The 21,800-nt window shown below is 46.9% G+C and overlaps 4 protein-coding genes across 4 annotated transcripts; 1 reads left to right on the top strand and 3 right to left on the bottom strand.

The window, feature by feature from the left end:
* Nucleotides 1-1,083: 1,083 nt before the first annotated feature.
* On the top strand, nt 1,084-4,788 carry LOC133929637 (uncharacterized). Its single transcript, XM_062376431.1, has 6 exons — nt 1,084-1,088; nt 1,409-2,094; nt 2,810-2,918; nt 3,014-3,206; nt 3,308-3,444; nt 4,506-4,788. The coding sequence occupies exons 1-6, from the start codon at nt 1,084-1,086 to the stop codon at nt 4,585-4,587; spliced, it is 1,212 nt and encodes a 403-aa protein (XP_062232415.1). The 3' UTR covers nt 4,588-4,788.
* A 1,745-nt stretch (nt 4,789-6,533) lies between these two features.
* LOC133928440 (PWWP domain-containing protein 1-like) lies at nt 6,534-13,980 on the bottom strand. The gene is made up of 2 exons (XM_062374771.1): nt 13,001-13,980; nt 6,534-9,123 (listed from the first exon to the last, which is right to left on the bottom strand). The coding sequence occupies exons 1-2, from the start codon at nt 13,860-13,862 to the stop codon at nt 6,821-6,823; spliced, it is 3,165 nt and encodes a 1,054-aa protein (XP_062230755.1). The 5' UTR covers nt 13,863-13,980; the 3' UTR covers nt 6,534-6,820.
* Nucleotides 13,981-17,648: 3,668 nt separating this feature from the next.
* Nucleotides 17,649-19,648, bottom strand: LOC133928437 (pectinesterase inhibitor 8-like). Its single transcript, XM_062374769.1, has one exon. The coding sequence runs from the start codon at nt 18,357-18,359 to the stop codon at nt 17,676-17,678; it is 684 nt and encodes a 227-aa protein (XP_062230753.1). The 5' UTR covers nt 18,360-19,648; the 3' UTR covers nt 17,649-17,675.
* A 153-nt stretch (nt 19,649-19,801) lies between these two features.
* Nucleotides 19,802-21,399, bottom strand: LOC133928438 (glutathione S-transferase 4-like). The gene is made up of 3 exons (XM_062374770.1): nt 21,172-21,399; nt 21,028-21,076; nt 19,802-20,397 (listed from the first exon to the last, which is right to left on the bottom strand). The coding sequence occupies exons 1-3, from the start codon at nt 21,322-21,324 to the stop codon at nt 19,931-19,933; spliced, it is 669 nt and encodes a 222-aa protein (XP_062230754.1). The 5' UTR covers nt 21,325-21,399; the 3' UTR covers nt 19,802-19,930.
* Between the last annotated feature and the right edge of the window lie 401 nt (nt 21,400-21,800).

Here is a 21,800-nt window from a genome sequence, read left to right as displayed (position 1 = left end):
AGTAAAACCAAATTTCACTTAAGTCTACAACTTAAGCACATTTCTTCAAAAATATTTATCCATCAGTTCATCAATATCCAAATAATACTGGACAATCATATTCATCAAAATACTTATGATTATTCAATCCCTAAATGAATCAAGATCTATTCATACCTTGATATGACGATGAAAAGATATTAAACCTAAAATTCTATATCTTAGTGCTATCAAAGCGCTCATTTATCTTGCAAATCGTAACATGTCTGATATTGCATTTGCAAATAACTTGCTAGATCAAACAGGGCAACTTCAATAACGCCATTTGGTGAGAGTCAAAGAGGACATCTACAAATATCTTTATGGCACAAAAGATCTAGATTTTTCTACATGATATGATCATAGTGGGATATCCAGATTCTTGCTACTATAATTGATCCCTATAACGTCAGATCACAAATTGATTTTATGGTGATATAGTCTTCTCATATGAGTCATCAAAACAGATTTCAGAGATTATTTCCACCTTTCGTTCTGAAACATCACATACATGTGTATAGTTTCGTAAAATGATAAACCATATACAACTATCATGTGGTATTAATTTGATTGAATCATCGATCATTATCTATAAAGATAATTCTGCATGTATTACTCAAATACAAATATATTACATAAAGAACAATATAACTAAACATATTGCCCTAAATTATTCTATCATCATGAATTGCAAAATAATGGGAACATAGAAACCTTGCAAACTAAGTCATGAAATAATCCCATTGATTTATTCACTAAGTCCTTATCAACTTCAACATTCCCAAATGTATTTATGGAGTTGATATGCGACGACTACGATTTGCAAAGTTCAGTAGGAGTTGATCCCTGAATAATAACATCTTTATATTATATTGCACTCTTTTCCTTTATAAGTTTTTCCTATATAGTTTCTCATATAAGGTTTTCAATGAGGCAATATCTACCTTATTTCTCCTATTTTTCTAATAGTTTTTTTAGTTTTAACATGATTCATAGATCATAATTTATTGTTCTCTAAACTCACCAGTGGGTTTTTTCTATTTAGATTTCTCATATGAGTTTACAATGAGGTAATAACCAATATATGACATATCATTTTCTCAGATTTTTCTATTGGGGTTTAAAAGAGTTTTAATGGTATACAACATATTGACATATTATTTTCTCATATTTTCTCACAAGGTTTTAAAAGAGTTTTAAACTAAAATAATTGATCAAGAGAGAGTGTTTAAAATAAAAATTATATGATCAATTAATGTTACCTATAAATGCTATATCTCTATCTCTATCTCTACTACTTAAAAAGAACCAAATGAATTCGTCCGTCTGCCACAGCCGGATGGCCGACGTAGCATCGCCCGTCCGATCGCGCCCGCTAGCCCGCACGAAGCGTCGCCGTCCATCGCATAAATCATCTGCGTCGTTCGTTCGCCCGCCATCTCTTGACTCCTCTCGTTTGGCCCCCATCTCCCGACCTCCCTCGCTACTCTCTCCCGTCGCGGTGCATCCGCCGGCTGCGGTGCCTCTCGGCCGAGGAACGGCAGTGGGAGACGGAGACGGAGGCGCTCATCGTGCTATCTCTCGGGTTCCCCATCGACGAGCTTCGGCCAGAGGAGCGGCCCCTCCTCCCGGCCCCCATCGCCGACGCGCCCAACGACTACATTGTCGTCCGCAATCACATCCTCGCCTCCTGGCGCGCCGACCCGAGCGCGCCGCTCCCCCGCGTGCGCGTGCTCGAGACCGTGGCCGCCACCTACGACCACCTCGTCGCCGCGGCCCACGGGCTCCTCGTCCGCGAGGGCCACATCAACTTCGGCGTGTCCGCCGCCTTCCCCACCGCCCCGCCCCTGGACACCCCGCCTCAGGGCGCTGCAACAGCCTTCGTCCTCGTCGGCGGCACGGGTTTCGCCGGGATCCCTGCCGCGCGCCAGCTCCTCCGCTTCGGCCTCCGCGTGCTTGTCTTCGAGGGTCGTTCGCACCCCGGCGGCCGCGTCTACACATCCCGCCTCGGCGAGGACAAGGCCGTCGTCGAGCTCGGCGACAGCGTCATCACCGGCATCCACGCCAACCCGCTGGGTATGCTCGCGCGGCAGCTTAGCATCCCACTGCACAAGCGTGTTAAACTGGGAGGGTTATGTGTGCAACTGTGACATTTTCTTGCTTTTAAGCGGTTTCTTCTCTTGATTTCCTATTATGCTTGTAGAGGGAATGATTGATTCATCATTTCCTCTCTTTTCTTGGGAGAATTTTAGTTAGGACCTGTTTAAATAATTGGCGTGTTGTCCTAATTTTAGTTATGCTAGGACCAAACTGCTTCGACTTGATTTGAATGATCAATTTGCAATACAAGAAGTTAGGTGATGAACCGATGGTCAACGTGCTTTCAATTAACTATGTTGATTTAATGGCTAATTATGTATATTTTTCGACTTGGAAAATCCTGGGCTGGATTTGCTTAGAACTGGCATGGCATTGTTGAAGGCTAATCACAGAATATGTAATTTTCTCTTTTTTATAAGAATTTATCAAATTCCCCAAACTTAGGTTTTAGTTCAATGTCCTGGTTCTGGTTTATTAATGCAAATTTTGTTATGTACTAATTTACCACAACCAGTATCGCAAATAGCTGTGATCCATGGAATTAATGTTTTGCAGATGAATGATGGAATGACACAGAATATTGACATATGTAGATTCCAAAAATGCAATGCTATATGGTCAGCTAACTATATATTCATTTTAAACTCTGACATGATATGCACTCCTCATTTCACATTATTTTCTATCCCAGGTGTTTTGTTGTGCCCTTGGGCATGTCTTATCATGGCAATTGGATTATCTGCACTAATTCTAGGCTTATGGCCCATGCATCTGATTTGGACATACTACTGCATTATCAGGTACAGTGTGCATGTTCTGCATTCTATTTTTGGCAATTTAATCAAATTACTAACCAAAGTGCTCACATTTTGCATCCTCCTTTTCTCGAAGGCAGAACTAAGCTGGTGGGACCTGTAGTAAGGCTTCTGCTTCTTATTGTTGCTACTGCAATCTTGATCCTATGGTTGATAGTTGGCATCCCAGGAAGCGTCCTTTCTGGATTAGTATATGGTTTTCTAGCGCCCATAATGGCCACATTCAGTGCAATTGGAGAAAGCAAAGAAAAGCTGTTTGTTCATTGTTTTGTGGTAGATTTTTCTTTTGATGATCAATTTATTTGTTATATGTTTATCTCCATGTTGGTTTGTTAGAATTTCTTGAAGACATTGCTTGCTATTCCTAATTGCAGGATAGAACATGGAGTACTATCACTGGAAGTTGTACTGTAGTCACGGATGTGAAAGACTTGCTTTTCCACTCCTATTTTTCAATTATGGATGACATTCGTCTTCAGAAACCTCCTGATGGGAAGCCGTATGAGATAAGGTCTGTTTCCTATTCTGTTTAGTATTTTTAAACTTTACACCTCAAGATCCTGAACTTTAATGGTTACCTTTCCTCTTTCTTCTTTTTTATCATATGGCCTTCAGCTTAATCTACAAGTAGCACCTTTAATGCTTGACTTGAGAAAACACTGGCAAGAAACCTTGCATTCAGAAGTTCCTTTTGAGTGATATAATCCCCAGATGCGATGCTTTACCTTTAGATGGCATTTTTCTAATTATTTTTTCTTTGAAGAACAGTGAATAATAAACTGGCATACACAAATTACTGATTCTGAGCACGAACCTAGGTTTGTACGCTCCAAGTCTTTTGGAGGCTGTGCCTTGCTCAGATTTCTGTTGAACACCTTCTCTATGTATGGCAGCACGAACGTTGGTGATCGAAAGAAGCCACCAGTCATGAGAGTTGTATCCGGAGTAGCCTCACATCGAGCAGCAAGCCATGTACTACAAATAAAATGCAGATATATATATATATATATATTACAAAAAAGTAACGCTCAGTTCCCTTCCTCTTCTACTTGGCAGAGAAATGAATCATTGGTCTGGACCAATAATATCTTAAGACAAGTAGTGCTTTTGCATCATATATACAATGCGTCCTACCTTCCTGTACACATCTTAGTTTTATATGCTAGATATTGCATTACTTTTGACACATCCTATACTGGATGACTTGCCTGTTAAGTGTTAATGCACTATATTTTGTTGTGCTTACCCACTGTTGCCCTGGTGTCTTCTGTAATTATATCCCAACTAGAAGACTGCCATTACATTAGGACTTAGATGAGGAGAGTTGGTTTGAGAAATGAGACCGGGTTGAGTCTTGTAGATGTTAGAGACCATATATGATACTTCTTGATTGTTCCAGATCGTTAAAAATGAGGCAAAGAGTGTTTGATTGTTTGTTTGATGCAACCCATCAGCTAAAATGTTCATACTCAATGCCTAATGACTAATTATAATTTTTGTTTTGGAAGATGCAACCCATCAGCTAAAATATTCATACTCAATGCCTAATGACTAATTATAATTTCTGTTTAGGAAGATATATACACTACCTCACCTGTCAGAGAAGTCAAGACGAAAGAGGACAAGGCTTGAGGATCTAGGATGCTGGTTCTAATAATGATAGATGAGTAATACAAATATAAAGACTTGCTTATATGGAGTGTATTTTGGTCATATATTATTACATCAAAATTGAAGGAAGAAAAGATTGTACTAAAAACACGGATGCTTAGCCAAGACTACTTTCATGCTATTGTAATAATAGAGTACATGTTCGAAATATGGATGTCGTAGCAATACACGGGCACCTTACTATCTTTGTTTTCTCCCAAACGTCTGATTTTGGACGAGACCCAAAGTATAGAAAAGAACTCGATGTTCAAGAGTTGGCCATATCGTTAGAAAGCTAGCCTTTTATGAACTATGATGTCTCACGTTGCAAATTTGTAAGAATGCTTCCCTTTGTCCATTGGTGCCATTGTTTTCGCTATCCTAATGTCTACCTTTTTGCAGATTCTTATGTCATTTGCACAAATTAACATATTCTTGCTTTTTGTGTTCGATCAGGATAGAACTCTGATCGTACTTGACTCAAATCCTATTCCACATTGATGTAAAGATATGCCATACAAGCAGTACACACCTAAAATAATTCATATTTCCAAGTACTATATGTTTGCCATGAGAGTATCACACCCTGGCTGGAACGACGATGTTTATAGATGGCAGCACATACTCCACACTGGTACTCTAACGAATATATATGGGTAACTTGCTTTGAACGTCACTAGAAACAATAAGTAATAAGTATGTTTATCTAACACAATTTACAATTCATTCTGCCGTAGGTATTTATCTGGTTATTTCGTTTTGCAATTCATGTACGCATGGAATGGTAAAAAGCTACACACGTTAATCTACATGGTGAGCATATTACTTTGTTGCACCATTGTATGTACATTTCAAGTTACAATATTATATTTTACATATGAGATATATTTACATTTATATATGATGCATGTGCATGATGGCCAAGCACTGAGGAGGTATTTCTTGATCAGTCTATTAACGTACGATGGGAATTCACGTCGATATGTAATATGTGCAGGTGTATGAGAATATCTTAGCTGCATCATGGGCAACACGATTTGAAAGAGATAGTTGTGAAAATAAATATATTTATATGGACTTATTTATTTGTATTCAAAGTTGAGTCATAGTTGTATTTGGAATCCAAGTTGCAAGTTCTATCTAAAAGCGATTTTGTTATTTATCATGTGGCTATATAACTAGATAGTTCCATATAAATTACTCAAGTGTGTTGGTGATTTGCTTTTTTCGGTTTAATTTTTTTGCCAATCAAATGTCCTGTTATTTGTTCTTTTTCTTCCCTCAAGCGTTACGTTCTAATAATATAACAAACCCTGTCTCTACTGTAGTAAATGATTATTTATCATATTTGTTTTGAAAAGTTAATTGTAAAATATGCATATTTCCTAGGAGAAGAAATTACCAGGCCCCGCGCGCAAGTATCAGCTTGTTTTGCATGCCTTGAGTACTTAGTCTGATGACTAGACGAGACAATACCAGCTCGCAAATTTTTGGCGTCTGTGGCAACGCACGAGCAGCTAACTATGCAGACAAAAAGAAGAAGAACATTGTTATGTTATTTTGGAATATGTTTCGGTCATCTGTATTATTGTGATTTTTTTTATTCCTGTTGCAATACACAGGTATTTAGCTATCAAACTTATTTTTTAATCATCTGAATTCAGACAAAAAGAACAAGGACTTCGTTATGTTATTTTGGAATATGTTTCGGTCATCTGTATTATCTTGTGAAAATTTTCGATTCCCGTTGCAACGCACGGGCATTTAACTAGTCTATTGAAAAAAAAAATATCTCTCCGATTGACACACCAAGATATGGATCCCCGGTGAAAAGGTGGACTCGGTGTGGATGATGTGTGGCCAGAGGCATACTATTGCATCGTTTACTGCTTGTAGAAGTCTTACATGAGGCCCCAAATCACAACTAAGAAAATAAACGCACATTGCTCCTGCGCGGAAAATGTTTTTCTCGAGGAATTATACGCAGAAATGTTAAAGCAAATAAACTGCTAAAAGCAGGGAATTTTTTTAGGACAAAGACGAAGAGGATGTAAAACACCAACAAGCACTACAACCATCTCCGAGTAGACGAGTCTAAGATTTAGAGTCTAGATGGAGTGCATACGCTACCACAACAGGAGACAGGACAGGGCACCTCTTCTCCTCTCTTCGGCCCAACAGATACAATGCAGCTATTCCCTGAAGCTGCTGCGACCTCTGTTCTGCAAACTACATGCTCACGGTGCTCGGAAGAGGTGGTAGGGGAAGAAGCCGTTCTTGTCGGTCAATGGTTCCACCATCTTGGCGATCCCTGTCATCACCCTCATCAGCTCCTCCTTGAATTCCTTATCGCCCCTCTTCCACACCGGCATGTCGGCGGCAGCATCGCTGGGCCGAGGAGGGGGGTGCTGCTGCGGCTGTCCGGGGAAGAGGGGCAAGCTGTCGCCAGAGCGAGGCGGGTACAGCTGTTGCTGGCCGGGGAAGCCGGTGGAACGAGGCTGGTACGGCAGCGGTGGCTGTCCAGGGAGCGCCGACAGGCCCTCGCCGTGACGAGGTGGGTATGGCAGAGGCTGTGACGGCCGGCTGGAGAAGGCTAGTGGCCCATCAGTGTGGCGAGGTGGGTACGGTGGCTGCCCGGGGGTAGACAGCAGGCCCTCGCTGATGCGAGGTTGGTATGGCAGGTGTTGCTGCAGCGGCGGAGGTGGCGGGAGCGGATGGGTGACGGCGGCGTGAGGAGACTGCGGTGGCTGTTGCGCAGGGCGCATGGGCGGCTGCAGGGCGCGCGCGGGTGGCTGCAGAGGCTGTGGCGCAAAGCCGACTGACTTGGCGCCTCTGACCGGTGCGCCGCTGTCCGCGCCATTGCTTCCGCCGCCGCTCGTGGGAGGTGCAGGCGGCTCGAGTTTGCTGTCCCCACCGTCCAGCATGAACTTCACACGAGAGACCTCCCTGATCGCGCTAGCTGCGGCTGCCGTGCCATCATCCGTGCTCTTCTTTAGGATCGACTTGGGCTGCTGGCCCACGGCCGTGCGCGCCGGCACAGCCCTGGACAGCGCCAGCGGAGCACCATTGCCGGAGCTCCCGGGCCTGAACGGAGCAGTCTCCATGAGCCGCAGGTCGGAGCGTGGCGGAGGAGCATCGGACGCCGGCGGCTCGCCGCCCGACAACTCGACCTCGCGGAGGTAGTACTGGGCGTCCACCTGGCCGAACATGGCGTTGCTCCTGGCGTACTTGAGCGCGGCCTCGGCGTCGGACCTGAACCTGTAGATGACCCGGCACATGTGGGACTTCCAGTACACGCGGATGCCGTCGATGTTGAGCGGCCCGAACCGCGCGAACCGCGCCTTCAGCGAGGCCACCGACGGCAGCGTGCTCTTCTGCGGAAACTTCATCATCAGCGCCGTCGGCGTCTTAATCCTGGGCGCCGGCGCCGGCTCCTTCTTCCTGGCAGCCGCCTCAGCCTTCTCTTTCATGCCAGCACGTGCAGCACCAGCCAGCGTTCCGCCCGCTGCGGCCGCGCCGGTATCTTTCTGCTCCAGACCTCCAGCCTTCTTCTCGTTAGACAGTGACTTAATCTTGTCGAGCTTGGCTTTCTTCTTGACGGCCAGATCCTCCTGCCGATCCGATGGCCCGCGCTTCACGCCGGCTTTCGCAGGGTCGCCGGTGGCGCCGGGCCTCGCGACTGGCTTCTTCTTCTTCGGCGGCTGGTCGTCGCCGGCGGCAATGGGCTTGTCCAAGCCCTTCTTAGACTCTTCGGGTGGATCGTTCTCGTAGCTCTTCTTGTAGTATTTTGAGCGGAACGCGAGGACGAAGGAGCGAGAGGTATCAGAGATGCGACTGTCGGCGCCGTGGAAGGGAGCGAGCGGGAGGTTCCGAAGGTCCGATATTACCTGTTTCAGGTTAAGACCGTCGAGGTCCACCACCACCTTGGAGGGCGGGAAAGCGGCGGGCTTGCCGCTGCCGGCAGCGGCGGCAGCGGTAGCGATGGGGGCCGCGCCGCTGTCGAAGTCGGAAAGCTTCTTCTTTTTCTTCTTCTTGGGCTCGCCGGCCGCGGCCGCGGCCGCGTCGGCGGCGGCGGGGGGGCCAGCGTCGGCATGTTCCTCCCGGTCGCGCTTGCGTGCCTTCTTGGGCTTGGTCGCTTTCTTGGGCGCGGCGTCTGCGGCGGCGTCGGTGGCGCCCTCGCTCGCCTGTGCGGCGGGCAGAATCTCGAGTGGCGGCGCGCGCCTCTGCAGCATGAACTCCTCCTCGTCAACCGTGCTCCCGGGCAGCGGCGGCGTCGGCGGGTTGCCCAAGAAGCCAGGCGGGCCGTCGTCCAGCGCGGGCGGCGCGTCCGGGAGCGGCGCCGGCCGTTTTGACGGCTCCGGCGGCTCCCGGCGCTTGAGCAGGTACTGGTCCTTCTTGCTGGCCTTGGCCCTCATGGCGGAGGCGCCGGGCACAATCTTTTCCATGAGCCTCTCCGCTGCACCGGCGGCGCCGCCCCTCCGGCGGCCCGGGCCGGCCGTGGGCTGCTCCGGCGTCTTCCTGTGGCCCTGGAGCGGCCGAGCTGCAAGGCATCGCAGCAGCCCATGTCAGAGCATGGCAGTCAATGGCTCAATGCAACACAAAGACACGGAACTACTAGTACAACAAGAAGTCAATGCAATGCTTAATCTCCGTTCAAAAAAAAAGCAATGCTTATCTGATTTATGATGTACAGAAATAAATTGAACCAGAAATAATGTACAGAGCTACTAGTATAATTATTTCCGTACTATAATGTACACAAATAATTATGTGATCTATTGAGTATGCAAAGAGTAGAGTAGTAGTGTGATTAAATTGAACCAGTGGAAACTAAAGCAAATAAGTTAAAGTGCAGACAGATTAGAGTGCATCAGGACTACGGGCTATCTGGTCCAACTCCAGACGAGGGGTGTGGCTATGGGGAGGTGACCGTGGTCTGGTCAAGTTTAGTCTTTGCTTGGGTTCTCTTTCCAAGTGGGGTCCTGACTGACATGACTCACTGGGAGCTTGGAGTCAATGGAGTGTGGTTGCAGCAACAGACTTGCACGTCCCACTCTTCCTAGAGGAACGTTTTTTCTTCAGGTGTAAACAAGCAGTAGCATTAGCTCCGAAAGTACTGTTAACATCGGAGCATTAGTCTGTGCATAGCGACCGCTGATCCAAAAGAAGACAGCTTCCAGAGGATTTTCCAGTCTGGTCCGGGGTTTGACACGTGTCCCTTGGGCAGTCTCCTATCAAGACAGATCTGTTTGGATCTTGGTCCATGTCAAATAAAAAGGAGACGTGAAAGATACCATAGGGGTCAGAAATCAGATTAGCCAGATAACTCTTCATTTGCTCCTTGGTGACTTTAGAACAGCACTAGATCTTAAGTAATTGTGGCCCCCTGCCACGGTGGCTGATCCATCCATTCCCTGGGCAAATACTCTCTCGTTGAGGCAATAGGCGTGACGCTTCTCTAACCAAGAGCTCGCGAAAGCAAATTCAATAAAATCTGGTCTTATAAAAGACCCTCTTCTCGGTTCCCAATGATGATATATATCCACTCGCTATCTTTTCTTTTCAACCTAGTCATTAGCTCACAGGATAGACAGCATAGATAAGATCTCACGAAGATTTTTCTGAATATGATCTTATAGAATTTGCTTCCAGAACTCGCTACCCTGCTTATGACCGTGACGAGATAGTGTCTTCCACTCAAATGAAGAAACCATGGAAAGGCACGAGCAGTTTGTTAGCGTGTAATCTACTAGTGAACGAATCAGGCACTTCACCATCTCCTTCCTAAGTCAATGCTTCGAAATATACATTGGTGTCCAGTGCCATATAAATCAAAAAAAAGGAAACCCAAGTTGCAGCGGCTCTAGACCTGGGCTGAACCACGTTGCTCCTGGCCTGGACCCAACCCGGTGATGTAGTTCTGACTAGTAGTGTTTAGTTGGAGAAGAGGTGAGATGAAATAATCTCATTCTACAGATCTGGTCTTTTCTCCAGAAACGGGAGTCTATCGATCAGAAACGGGAGTCTTTTCCACTATATAGTAAAAATCCTATCAAATTAGTAACTCTGAATGCTTGGACTAACATATCTAACCTAAATTATACTGCTATTAACTCCGTATATTTTATACATGCTTATAAATATAATTGCTACAAGCAGCAAAACAGAGCACTGTGGCGCGCATGTAGCTTAACTTGGTGCCTTCCTTCTCGATGTACATGTGAACTCAACCAGCTTACCTCAATGGCTGCTTCCCATGATGAACAGGAGAATGGTGCATCCAGAACAAACGACGTTATCTCCAGGAACCCCAAGTGTATTGTTATCTCAATGAGTCACCAATATATTTTATCACGTGCACTGGCACTCTTTCTTTTCAGAATCTGTTGTTACACTATTTATAGCAGTTCTTTACAAAGAATGAATTCAATTGCTCTTTACTGACTACATGCATGACGCATCCGCCTAGACAAGCAAAAGAACAGACATGCAAGCTTCTATATGTGAACACAAATTGTAATTTGATCTGAGACTTGAATGCATGGATGCAATGAACAGACAAATGATGCACAAGCACAACTATTTGAAAAGGAAGGAACTACATATTCTAAATACATGAGAGTTGATGCACGGTCCAAAAGAAACTACAGGAAAAAAAAAGCAACTAAGCCATGGAAATATATGGATAGAAGCAAAACATTTCAGATTTCACAACCCAATACATTGTAATGCAAACTACAGCAGTTATAAAAAATTTCATGACTACAAGATCATGGATGAAAGTGTAATGCAAACTAGTTGCAGCTTTAAAAATCGCCATTCCTACATGGTCAGCGATGAGAAAGTTTTCATCGTACACAGCCATAGTTATTACGGCGGTAAGGCGAGGCGAGGCGAGGCGCTTGACTACCTTCACACCTTATATGCGAGTATAGCGAGGCGACGCCATACTCACTTCACATAAATGTACGAGACTACTACTCACTTGACATGAATATACAAGGCTACAAGCACGCAGTCGACAGACTGCATGATTTGTAACAGTTCATAATAGCTACTGATACTTAGCAAACAGCACAGTTCAGTACTAGCAAGCATGAACAGAAGATGAGGAACTAGTCAACTAGCAAGGCAAGCAGTACTGCAGTAGTACACAATAGTAGCACAAGTAGACAGACACTAGACAGTTCACTGAGTTCAGTACTTAGTACTCACACTTGAGCAGCACAGCAGACTGCCAGAGTGCAGACGCAGCGAGTGGGGACCAACTGATTGCAGAGCCTGAGCCCTGAGCAGAGGCGATGATGAGGAGTGCGGACGCCACGACGATGGACCGGCAAAGGGCGGAGGGAGGGGGACGAGCGACGGTGGACTGAGGCATTGAGGCCTGAGCACATGACGGTGACGGTGACTGAGCAGAGGAGAGAAGGGCCAAGGGACGGGGACGGGCGACGGCAGCGGACTGAAGCACTAAGGACTGAGCAGAGGAGGTCGGCGGTTGCGGACCGGGGAGCAACAGGTGACGATGGGCGGTCCTCTGATTTCAGAGATTTGTTGTCTTCCAAAGACGGTGCGAACCCTACAGGTCTGCTTTCCTTCGTGCGCACGCACTCTGCTTTCCCTTTTCCCACCCGAGCCGGTTGGCCTTTTTCCCTCGCGCGCTCTGATTCCCTCTGCCCCGTGCACGCTCTGATTACCCTTACTAGTTGGTCCGCACGGCGTCCGCCTTAAGCCATCCGGCGTCCTGGCGCGCTAAAGCGACGACTAGGCAACGCCATACATGCCGAGGTGGACGCCATACTCGAATTAGGCAAGGCGATGGGTGCAGCAACCGCCGGCGAGTGCCTCAACGCCTGAGTGTCAATTAGGCGACGCCTTAATAACTATGTACACAGCTACGAAAAAACAGACCTAAATCAGATAGGATAGGGTCATATACGCATATACATATTTCTGATACAAATCCTGAACAATCATGGATATGTGTAACTCATATTCTACTTAAGTTGGATTCTTTCCCGTGAAGCAACAGAAGTTACCATATATTTAACACCAGTAACTTTTCACAAGATTAGCACATGACTTTCTGCAAGCCAAGTTTGCTAAAAATTTAATGGCCGCTCTTCCTGTTAAACACAGATACCCAATGCAACAACGTTCATGCAAAGCAGTTCAACAAAGAGAAATAGAAACTATTTGAACCAAATCGATGATCATGCAGCAAACATTTCAAAATAAGAGAACGGAAACTATTTGAACCAGATCCACTCTGCTATTCACATCGAAACAATTATTACTAAAACTATACCAGCAGTAAAAGTAGCACCGTTTGGCCATCAAGTTCAAGTACACAGCGACAACAATAACAACACAGTCAATAGTACAACTACTAGGATTGAACATGTATGCGTTGATACCTCGTTGAGCTCGCTCAGCCGCGGCTTTCTTCTCAGCAGCGAGCGCCTTCTCGGGATCCACCCCGAACGCCTCGGCGTAGGTGGTGTCGCGCTCAGCAAACCTTGCGCGGCGGTAGGCTGCTAACAATCCGGCCATCTCGATCCCCGGGACGGTACGCGCAGCCTCCTCCGCGGCGTCCCGCTGTGTCACGGCGGCGTTCAGCAGGTAGTCCAGCGCCTTCGGCGGGACGAACCGGTCCCGCGCAGCAGCGATCTGGTCGGGGTGGTAGTCGGCGTTGGAGTCGAACCCGGGCACATCCACCTGGAGGAACCTGGCGTCGTAGGGATGGGGGCGGAAGGCTTCGGGATTCCGGCACGGGCAGAGCAGCGCGAGTGCGCTCCGGCGGGCGACCTCGTCGACGGCCTCCGCGACGGCGGCGGCGAAGTTACTACGGGTGCTACCGCCCTGCGCGGCCTTCTCGGCGAAGTGGCCCTCGAAGGGGACGAGGTCGTGGGGCTCGAACCAGCCGTAGCTCGAGTCACCGAAGAAGGCGACGAGGATGAGCCCGTCGCGGTGGCCGCGGTGAATCTCCTCTTCGTCAGTGAGGGTGATGCTGTAGATGTGGCCAGGCCACCACGGGTGGGACTTCACCTTGCCCCATACCATGTCGCCGAAGCGGGGTCCGCCGTTCGCCCACGCGCCGCCGTCTCCGGCGGGCACGAGGGTGCCGGTGGCGGCGGGGTCGGACATCCTGTGGAGGGGAATCGAAACCCTAGATTTTGGTGGAGGGCCGCTCGTCCTGGGCCTTGATTTGGGTTTGGGGTTCGGCGGATGGGGAAATTTGGAGATCTGGGCCGGGGAGAGGGAAGGAAGGAGGGGCATACTTGGAATATAGGCAATGTTTGTAATGCAAATGAAAACGAAATCATATTACAGGGATATAAGAGGTGGAATGGGTGATTTCAATTTTTGTTTGGTTTCATAATGTAATGCTATTAGATTACAGGGTGGTCGTCCTACTCGGGAGCTAGAGTATAAGACGGCCGCAGGCGTCGACCAGCACGAGCAACGGTAATGCGAGGCTCCCGCCCCACTTCAGATCAAAGACACCGGCTCCACTTTAGATCGAAGACACCGGCACCCTCCATAGCATGTAGCATCCAAAGCCGCCGGTAAGCATCTGTTGCACCGGCATCGATGGGATATCGATGGAGAAGAGCGCGATAAGGTGCCTGCCCGGGAAGAACTTCACCGCAATGGCATTCCCGTCGAGATAACAGGAGACAGCTAAATCCCTCGTTCGAGTCTGAAAATTGAACAAGCACCTATCTTACTCTCCAGCTTGCCATGTCATCGCAGCATCCGGCCATGGTCAGATCTTGCCGCCACGTAGGTCGTAGCTCGCGGCCGCCCGCCCACCTTGATCTCCTCCACCGAGCCTATTTTGCCTCGCCACCAGTGTCTCCAAGGTCACCCTCACTTCCTTGAGTCCACCCATGCTGTGGTATCTCCTCGCCATCAACCCCTTCTGCTTCCCGCCGGGGCCGAACACCCATCGAAGTGGGTTCCCCAACTCAGGGGACGGTCACGCCGTGGGTGTCGCTCACGCCAAGTCGAGCACATGCATATGCGCACCCGAGCCTCGGGACGATGCCTCGAACAGAGCCAACGAAGAGGCGGCATGCGGGTCGCCGGCAGAGCTCCTTGCGGAAGGGAAGGTGGAGGGGGCGAGCTGCTTGCACGCTGGAGGATGGACGAAGCTGTACTATGAATTCGCGATGCGATACCAGTCCGCGAGGGGGGAATCGGATGTGAACTAGTTGGTAACCAATTACACAGTAAGCTATTATAGGCCACGTTCAACCAGACACAAGTAACAGTATCACGTCCCCTTCGTAATATGATTACGTTACAAAATGTTAAACCAAATACTATCATAGTGTGAGAGGGAAAAAACGTGTGGATAGAGTGTGACTCGTGGGTGAGCCATTTTATAGGCGTCGCTCTGCGTAAAAAAAAATGTGATTATAGCAGGAGGTCCGTTGAACATGAGTTTAAAATTATCAAAATATTGTGTGACATATATTATAAATTTATGGAAAAAGTATAGACTAGTACGCGAACTTAAATCGCCCACCTCACATCCCTTCATCCCCTTATCTTCGTAGATATTGGTGGTACATACTTGTGAATTTGTTTTTGTTTGGGTTTCGGAGGATAGCGAAACTTACGGATTTGGGGCTGGGAGAGGGAAGGAAGGAGGGAATATAATGGGAATATAGTTAGATTATCTTCAACCATATTCCCTTCATTTTATTCACTTTCTGATTTTCTTTTCTGTTTCTATTCCTCTATTTTCTCTTATCTCCAACAGTTTTCTTTCGAGAGGAATCGTGAAGGGAAAGGAGAGATAATCCCGTTCTGAATGAAATGACTCTGAGAATCCCTTCGTAACAGGAACCGTTGTAGCGCTGAAGGAAACGAAAATTCCTTCACAATGAAATTTTCACCCACAACAAAAATCCCTTAAGCATAGTCTTAAAAGAGAAAATCCCGTGGAGAGTGAGTGACTTGTGGGTGAGCAGCTTTATAGGTATCGCTCCGTGTAGAAAATGTGATCGTAGCAGGAGGTATACTGGGCATGAGTTTAAAACTACAAAAATATTGTGTGGCATATATTGTAAATTTGCTGAAATACTATAGACCACATTTGAAGTTTCCATTTGTTACCAGAACCGCCATGAAAGGCCTTACCAATAATCCTATCCCTGAAAACTATCCTAATTTTGCAACTACCCTAACCATATTCCCTTCATTTCGTTCCCTTCCCAATTCTCTTCCCCATTCCCATTCCTTTTATTTCCTCTCATCTCTAACAGCTTCCCTTCGAGGGGAATCGCGAAAGAAATGGAGAGATAATCCCGTCCTGAAAGGAATGACCCTGAGAATCCCGTCGTGAAGGGAACCGTAAAAGGAAACCGTTGGAGCGCTGAAGGGAACGGGAATCCCTTCACGACGGAAATTTCCCCCGCGAAGACCACAACTGTCACTTACCATCTAACCACCCTTCTTTTTTCTCTCCAACACAGGAGACGAGAAATAGTACGTAAGGCCAATTTTAGCAGAGCCTTTAAACCCACATCGTATCACTATGCGCACGAATTTGCCGCCTCAAGCATCCCGCATCGCACTCCAATAGAGCCGGTTTCGCATGCTACACGGATACAGGAGGGTTGCTACAGTGATTGTGCAACTCCAAATTTGTCGACCTCTTCCATCTCGTATCACTGTTCACAGAGTATGATTGTGGGTCCGAAAAGAGGAGTAAAATAATAAAAAGTATGAAATAGGATAACTGCTAGAGATGTTAAAAATAAAGGATATTATAATAATATTATAAAAAATAAAATTTTAAAGTATCAACTAGAGATAGCCTAATATCACAAGAACCATAGCTTCCTCGGCGCGTGCAATAGCTTACAGGGGCTGTTTGGTTAGGGCTAAAGAAACCGAGCCAAATTTTAGTTGTGCAACCATATGCTCGAACATGTTCATGCTCTGCAACCAGCGTGTGTATCAAAACGGGATGACTTTTACGACAGTCTCTGATTAATTTTATTCCCATCTTCTGTCAGATGAATGCCAATCTATCCACTACTGTAGTTTACCGCAATGAAATCACGTTGTGTTAGCTTTTGCTGAAAGGTCAAGAAATTATGCTGTGTTTTCCACTTCATCTGTAAACTTGCTAATCCAGAAGGATGATGAGTGATGAATGAACCACAAACAATTTCTTATTCGGAATGGGGTTCCATTGAATATTTGAATTTCATTGCGTTGGTGCAGTGGCATGATATGTCCAATGTTTTTCGCGTAATTTGGCAAAGAAATGACCCAAATGTCGGTGTGCTGAATGAGGTCTTGCCAAAATTGAATCTCCAGCATGATCCAAACTCGGGGGTACAATCATTTAGAGGTGAAAATTGGCAATTTACTCAAAAAACATATACATCTAGCCTTTATTTAATCAGTTTCGAAAGGACAATACCGTAATAATCCACTTCTAAACAGTCAGATGCAACGCTACTACACTAAGAGTGTGTTTGGTTGCCCGAACGTCCTCAGCCTGGCTCGTATGGCTCATGCAGGCTGAGTTGAGACAGGCTGAGGAGATACAGTAGGGTCTGTTTGGTTAGCTGCATGTGTTCAGTCTGGCTGAGAAGAGATTGTGTTTGGTTGCCCGCACGAGTATATGTTATATTAGATTGAAATAAAAAATAAGTATTAATATGATGTTTATTTAACATAAATACACTCTATAATAATTAATTTATCATATTAAACTTTAATCTAATTTAAAAAATATTAATATGAGCTAATATTCACTAATTATTCGTCATTAGTGCTAATCTGCTGCATCCCGCCGGCCAGACCCGGGAGAAACGGCCGAATCCGGCGTTTCCCGCCGGCCTGGCTGGGCGGATGCATTTGCACCAGCGGGTGCAGCTTTTCCCACCGGTGCAGCCATCCAAACGTCAGTCTCTCTCCGTCTGGCTGCACACGCGCGTCCTACATGAGTGGAGCAGCCGAACCAAACACGCCCTAAGCTACTGAACCACCAAAGGTGTTCGACCGGCGTATGCCGGATGGACGAACCACCAAAGGTGTTCGACCGGCGTATGCCGGATGGACGGATCACTTGATGAGGTTGGTAATGGCGACGCCGATGACGGCCATCTGCTGGCAGTCGGCGCTGTACCTGGCCAGCGCCGGCGGCGTCCCGATGCCGGCCCTCGCTAGCCCGCCGTCGCACCGCTGCGAGAGCGCGGCCACGCGCGCCAGCTTCTCCCTCGCTGCCGCGTACCGCCGCGAGCCGAGCTCGTCAGAGGCCTCCGCGAAGGCCAGGCCGACGGCGTCGTACGCCGTGGCGCACTCCGCCATGGCACCCTTCGCCCTGGCGCCGCCGGCCGGCGGGGGCCGGATCTTGCCGTTGCCGATATCGTACGCGGCGTCGTCGCTGAGGTTGACGCCGATGAGCGCGGCGGTCTTGGCCAGCCCCCACGCGTCCGCCTCCGCCGCGCCGTGGTACGCTGCGAACTGCCGCGCGCAGAACCGGACGTCCACGCGCCGGTCGCGCGCCGCCGCCGCGTGGCACGTGCTCTCGATCGTCGCCTCCGCCGCGCGCAAGCCGGAGGCCACCACGACGGCGAGCACCACCACAGCGACGGCAAAAGGAGAGAAGAAAGAAGCCTTCATCCTTATTCTTATATTTGCTTTGATTAATTTTGCTTTTGTGACAATCGGAAGCATGAGGCATATATGCATGGATTTGTATAGACAAGAGATCCGATGAAACCATGAGAGGTTTGCATGAAACATGGAGAGGCCAAACAAGTGTCTGGTTAGCTAGCTACTAAGTGACATGCCTGCTTGGTATTAGCCGTTTAATAGTGTTTACTTACTTGATTTTGTTATTTCAACTAATGACAAAGCAAGACAATCTCAGACCATCAGCATTGTGACCAGTGATCAATCCCGTGTTTTATGTTTTCCATTTCTTGTTTTTGCATTTGCTAGCATCAGCGACGGAGCTTGACCAAAATTTCAGGAGGGGCCAAAAAACCAAAGCAAATTCAAAAATATTCAAGTGATAAACCATAATACTAACATACGGTGCAATTTATACCCATTAAAGAGCAGTATATTGACAATTCCTATACTTAGATTCAAAATATATATTCAAATAAGATTAATAGATCATAATAAAAATAGCTCTAAAATAGAGTACTATGTATACCAGCATAGGCTGCATACTTAGGTGCTAATTTGTTTTGGGCCAAAACATTGGAGAGGCTATGGCCCAGGTTGGTCGAGCTTAAGCTCCGTCACTAGCTAGCATACAAATGACTTGATAGCATAGGTTAACCAGAAGACGGCTTTGGCCCAACCGTGGGCATGAGAGCAGCCACCTTCCTCACCGCCGGCCTTGCCGACAACCACTCCCAACCTTGATTCTTTTGCGACCTTTGGATGACGTCCTTTCTTCTTCTCGTAGCAATCTTTCGGCAGAAAAAAAAAACTGTTATTGGTATCCCCTTCCTTTAGGTAAGCTATCCACTACGCCAGCCTTTTTTTGGGTCATCTCGATAACTGCAAGACCTATTATTCTTTTCTGTAGTTTCACACCAAGCCAATGTTCTTAGACCGAAAGCATTATGTTTTCCGGGACGGTGTCCAGACGAAGGATAACGTCTAGGGCCATGAAAAGCTACATCTTAGTGTCTGCTAAAATGCTTTTACTCCATTCTCGAAGTTCCTTTGCCATGTTCCTGAACTTTTGGTTAAGGATGCGAAAAGGATCTTAGTGAATCGAGGGCAGATTCCAAGCAGAGGTGACAACTTCCATGAACCTTGGAATTCGGGTCCAAAAATTCTTGAACCTGAATGAAGGTTCTAGGGCGTCTGGGGCTGCTCTGGTTCGATAGAAGCAGCGGGCAGTGGTCCAAGACCGAAGTGGAGAGTGTGTAACACATCTTTTTCGAAGGCAATATCCCAATCGAAATTGCAGAACACTTTGTTTAGGGACCAACCAATGTTGGATCATTTAGCAACTCACGGAATTGCCCCCATTAAATTATACTTTAGATTCCTGATATTTTTATCACTGGCTTTGTAGATTTGATCGAAGTCCCCTAGAATAAACCATTTTTGCCCTGGTGAGGGCTTTATACTTTTTATCTCATTAACGAATGCTGGGTTTATGTTGTCTCTAGTTGGACCATAAACCAAGGTGACGCGAAAAGAGGTTGAACATTCTGTGATTGTCACATCTGCGGAGATGTGGAAGACGCCAGATGAGATATTATTCAGCTGTACCGCGATGTCATTATTACACTGATGATAATAAGTTCAGAGGGTGAGTCCGTCAGTCACTGCTGCTCTGCTCTTTCTTAGACAGCCCCAAACCCAGTGTCCATGAGCTCCGCCACTTTCCTCGCCGCCGGCCGCGCTGCGAGCTCCTCCCACCACGCCTTGACGTTCGCGCACTCCTCCATCAGCGTCGCGTACTCCGTGGGCATGAGCAAGTGCATGAACCCGAAGTGGGCGAGGTCTGCGAGGCTGATGAACTCCCCTGCCAGGTAGCCATGCTCGCCCAGCCGCGCCTCGTACACCCGGAGCACCTCCCTCAACTTCTCGACGTTCTCATCGACGATGTGCTGGTTGCGGGTGCCACCGATCATGGGCAGGATGACGCACTGCTGGACAATGTTGGATATTGCTGGTTCGTAGTGGTGGGCCTCCGCCTCCAGCCATACATCCACCATGGCGGACTCCTCAAGGTTGCCTTCCCGTAGGAGGTCTGTGGTGGCACCATTCTTGTACTTGCGAAGCACATAACGCGAAATCGCGCGTGATTCTAGCAAAAAATAAAAATACTCCTTTTTCGTTAAATGTAGGTTACCATCGATTGGATATGTGCAGTTAATTTTTTTTTTATAAATATCCGGCCATCAATATAGAAATTATCTACATAAGTTGGGTACATTGAAATAGCCTCATAAGATTTATTCGAAAGATATATTTGTATTGTGTTAGATTTACTATCTTTACCACCCCTTTCTCTTCTATTTTTCGTTATTGGCTTTTCACTATCATCGAGACGTTAACTTCTATCAAGATGTACTAATAAAATAGTAATTTTTAAAGCATTCCTAAAGATAAATTCATTAGTAATATAATTTTCGTGCAGCAGGTCTTGATAGTTTTAAACATATAAAAGAACTGATGGAGTAGTATATTATAATGATAAAACCTTGATTAACGTGGATACCGTAAATTAAAAGTCAAAGCAATCAGGGATTAAAATTTCGCTGTAATTTATTCGTGAAATATCTAATTTCAAAAAAAAATTCACTAATAGAAATTTCGATAAAGTTTCACAACTTTCGGTCTTTTCGCCGGTGAAAAACAAAATTAAACGAAATTGAAATCCCTGAAAGCAACCAACACTTAGAACTGTGACTTGAGTGACATGATCGATGCTTACCAAAGAGCGTGAGTTCTCCGTCCTCCAAAACAGGGATCTTGCCGAACGGCTGCGAGAGATTGTGCAAACTCAATCGGTCACTCACTCCATGATCAGCGGAGATTAGAGAGGATCAGTAGGAGTGGCGAGAGAGATTCCGCGTACGTTGCGGGCGATGTGGTGCGGGGTCCTGTGCTCGCGCGCCGCCATGTCGACGGGGACGAGCTCGTACGCGGCGCCGGCCTCCTCCAGGCACACCAGCACCGTCGCCACGAACGGCGACGCCGCCAGGCCGTACACCTTCACAACTCCCCCCATATCTCTCTCTCTTCGCCTTCTTGTGGTGGTGATTAAGCAGCTCTGCTCTGCTCCATTTATGCTTGATTGGTGGTGACTAGCAGCCGGCGAGAAGTTTCGAGGAAGGTGCGTGGGCTAACTTTGGTGAGAAATTTTTTTAGCCTTTTTAAAATTAATATTTTAATAATAACCCGTCGAAACTTATATTTTCAGAAACTAGTCCCTTTTGTCACGCTATAGATTTTGGTGTGACTCACTACTTTGTCACGCCAAAGAGCCTGGTGTGACTCCGGTGTCACGTTGGCAGGCGGTTCGCCCCGTGCCACATGGACGTACCGACGTGACAGCCTGAGTCGCGTCAGAGCGCCAGTCGCGCCATGGGGCCTGGCGCGACAGAGGCCCATACAGACACACCGGGTGTGTCCCTCTGTCACGCCAAGGACACTAGCGCGACTCCAGTCACCTCAACCCTTTTGGCGTGATAGAGGAGTATACAG

Source organism: Phragmites australis, chromosome 9 (genome assembly GCF_958298935.1).
Source record: "Phragmites australis chromosome 9, lpPhrAust1.1, whole genome shotgun sequence".
Taxonomy (NCBI): Eukaryota; Viridiplantae; Streptophyta; class Magnoliopsida; order Poales; family Poaceae; genus Phragmites; species Phragmites australis.
Note: the sequence above shows the minus strand (reverse complement) of the source record. Positions and strands in the feature narration are given on the sequence as shown.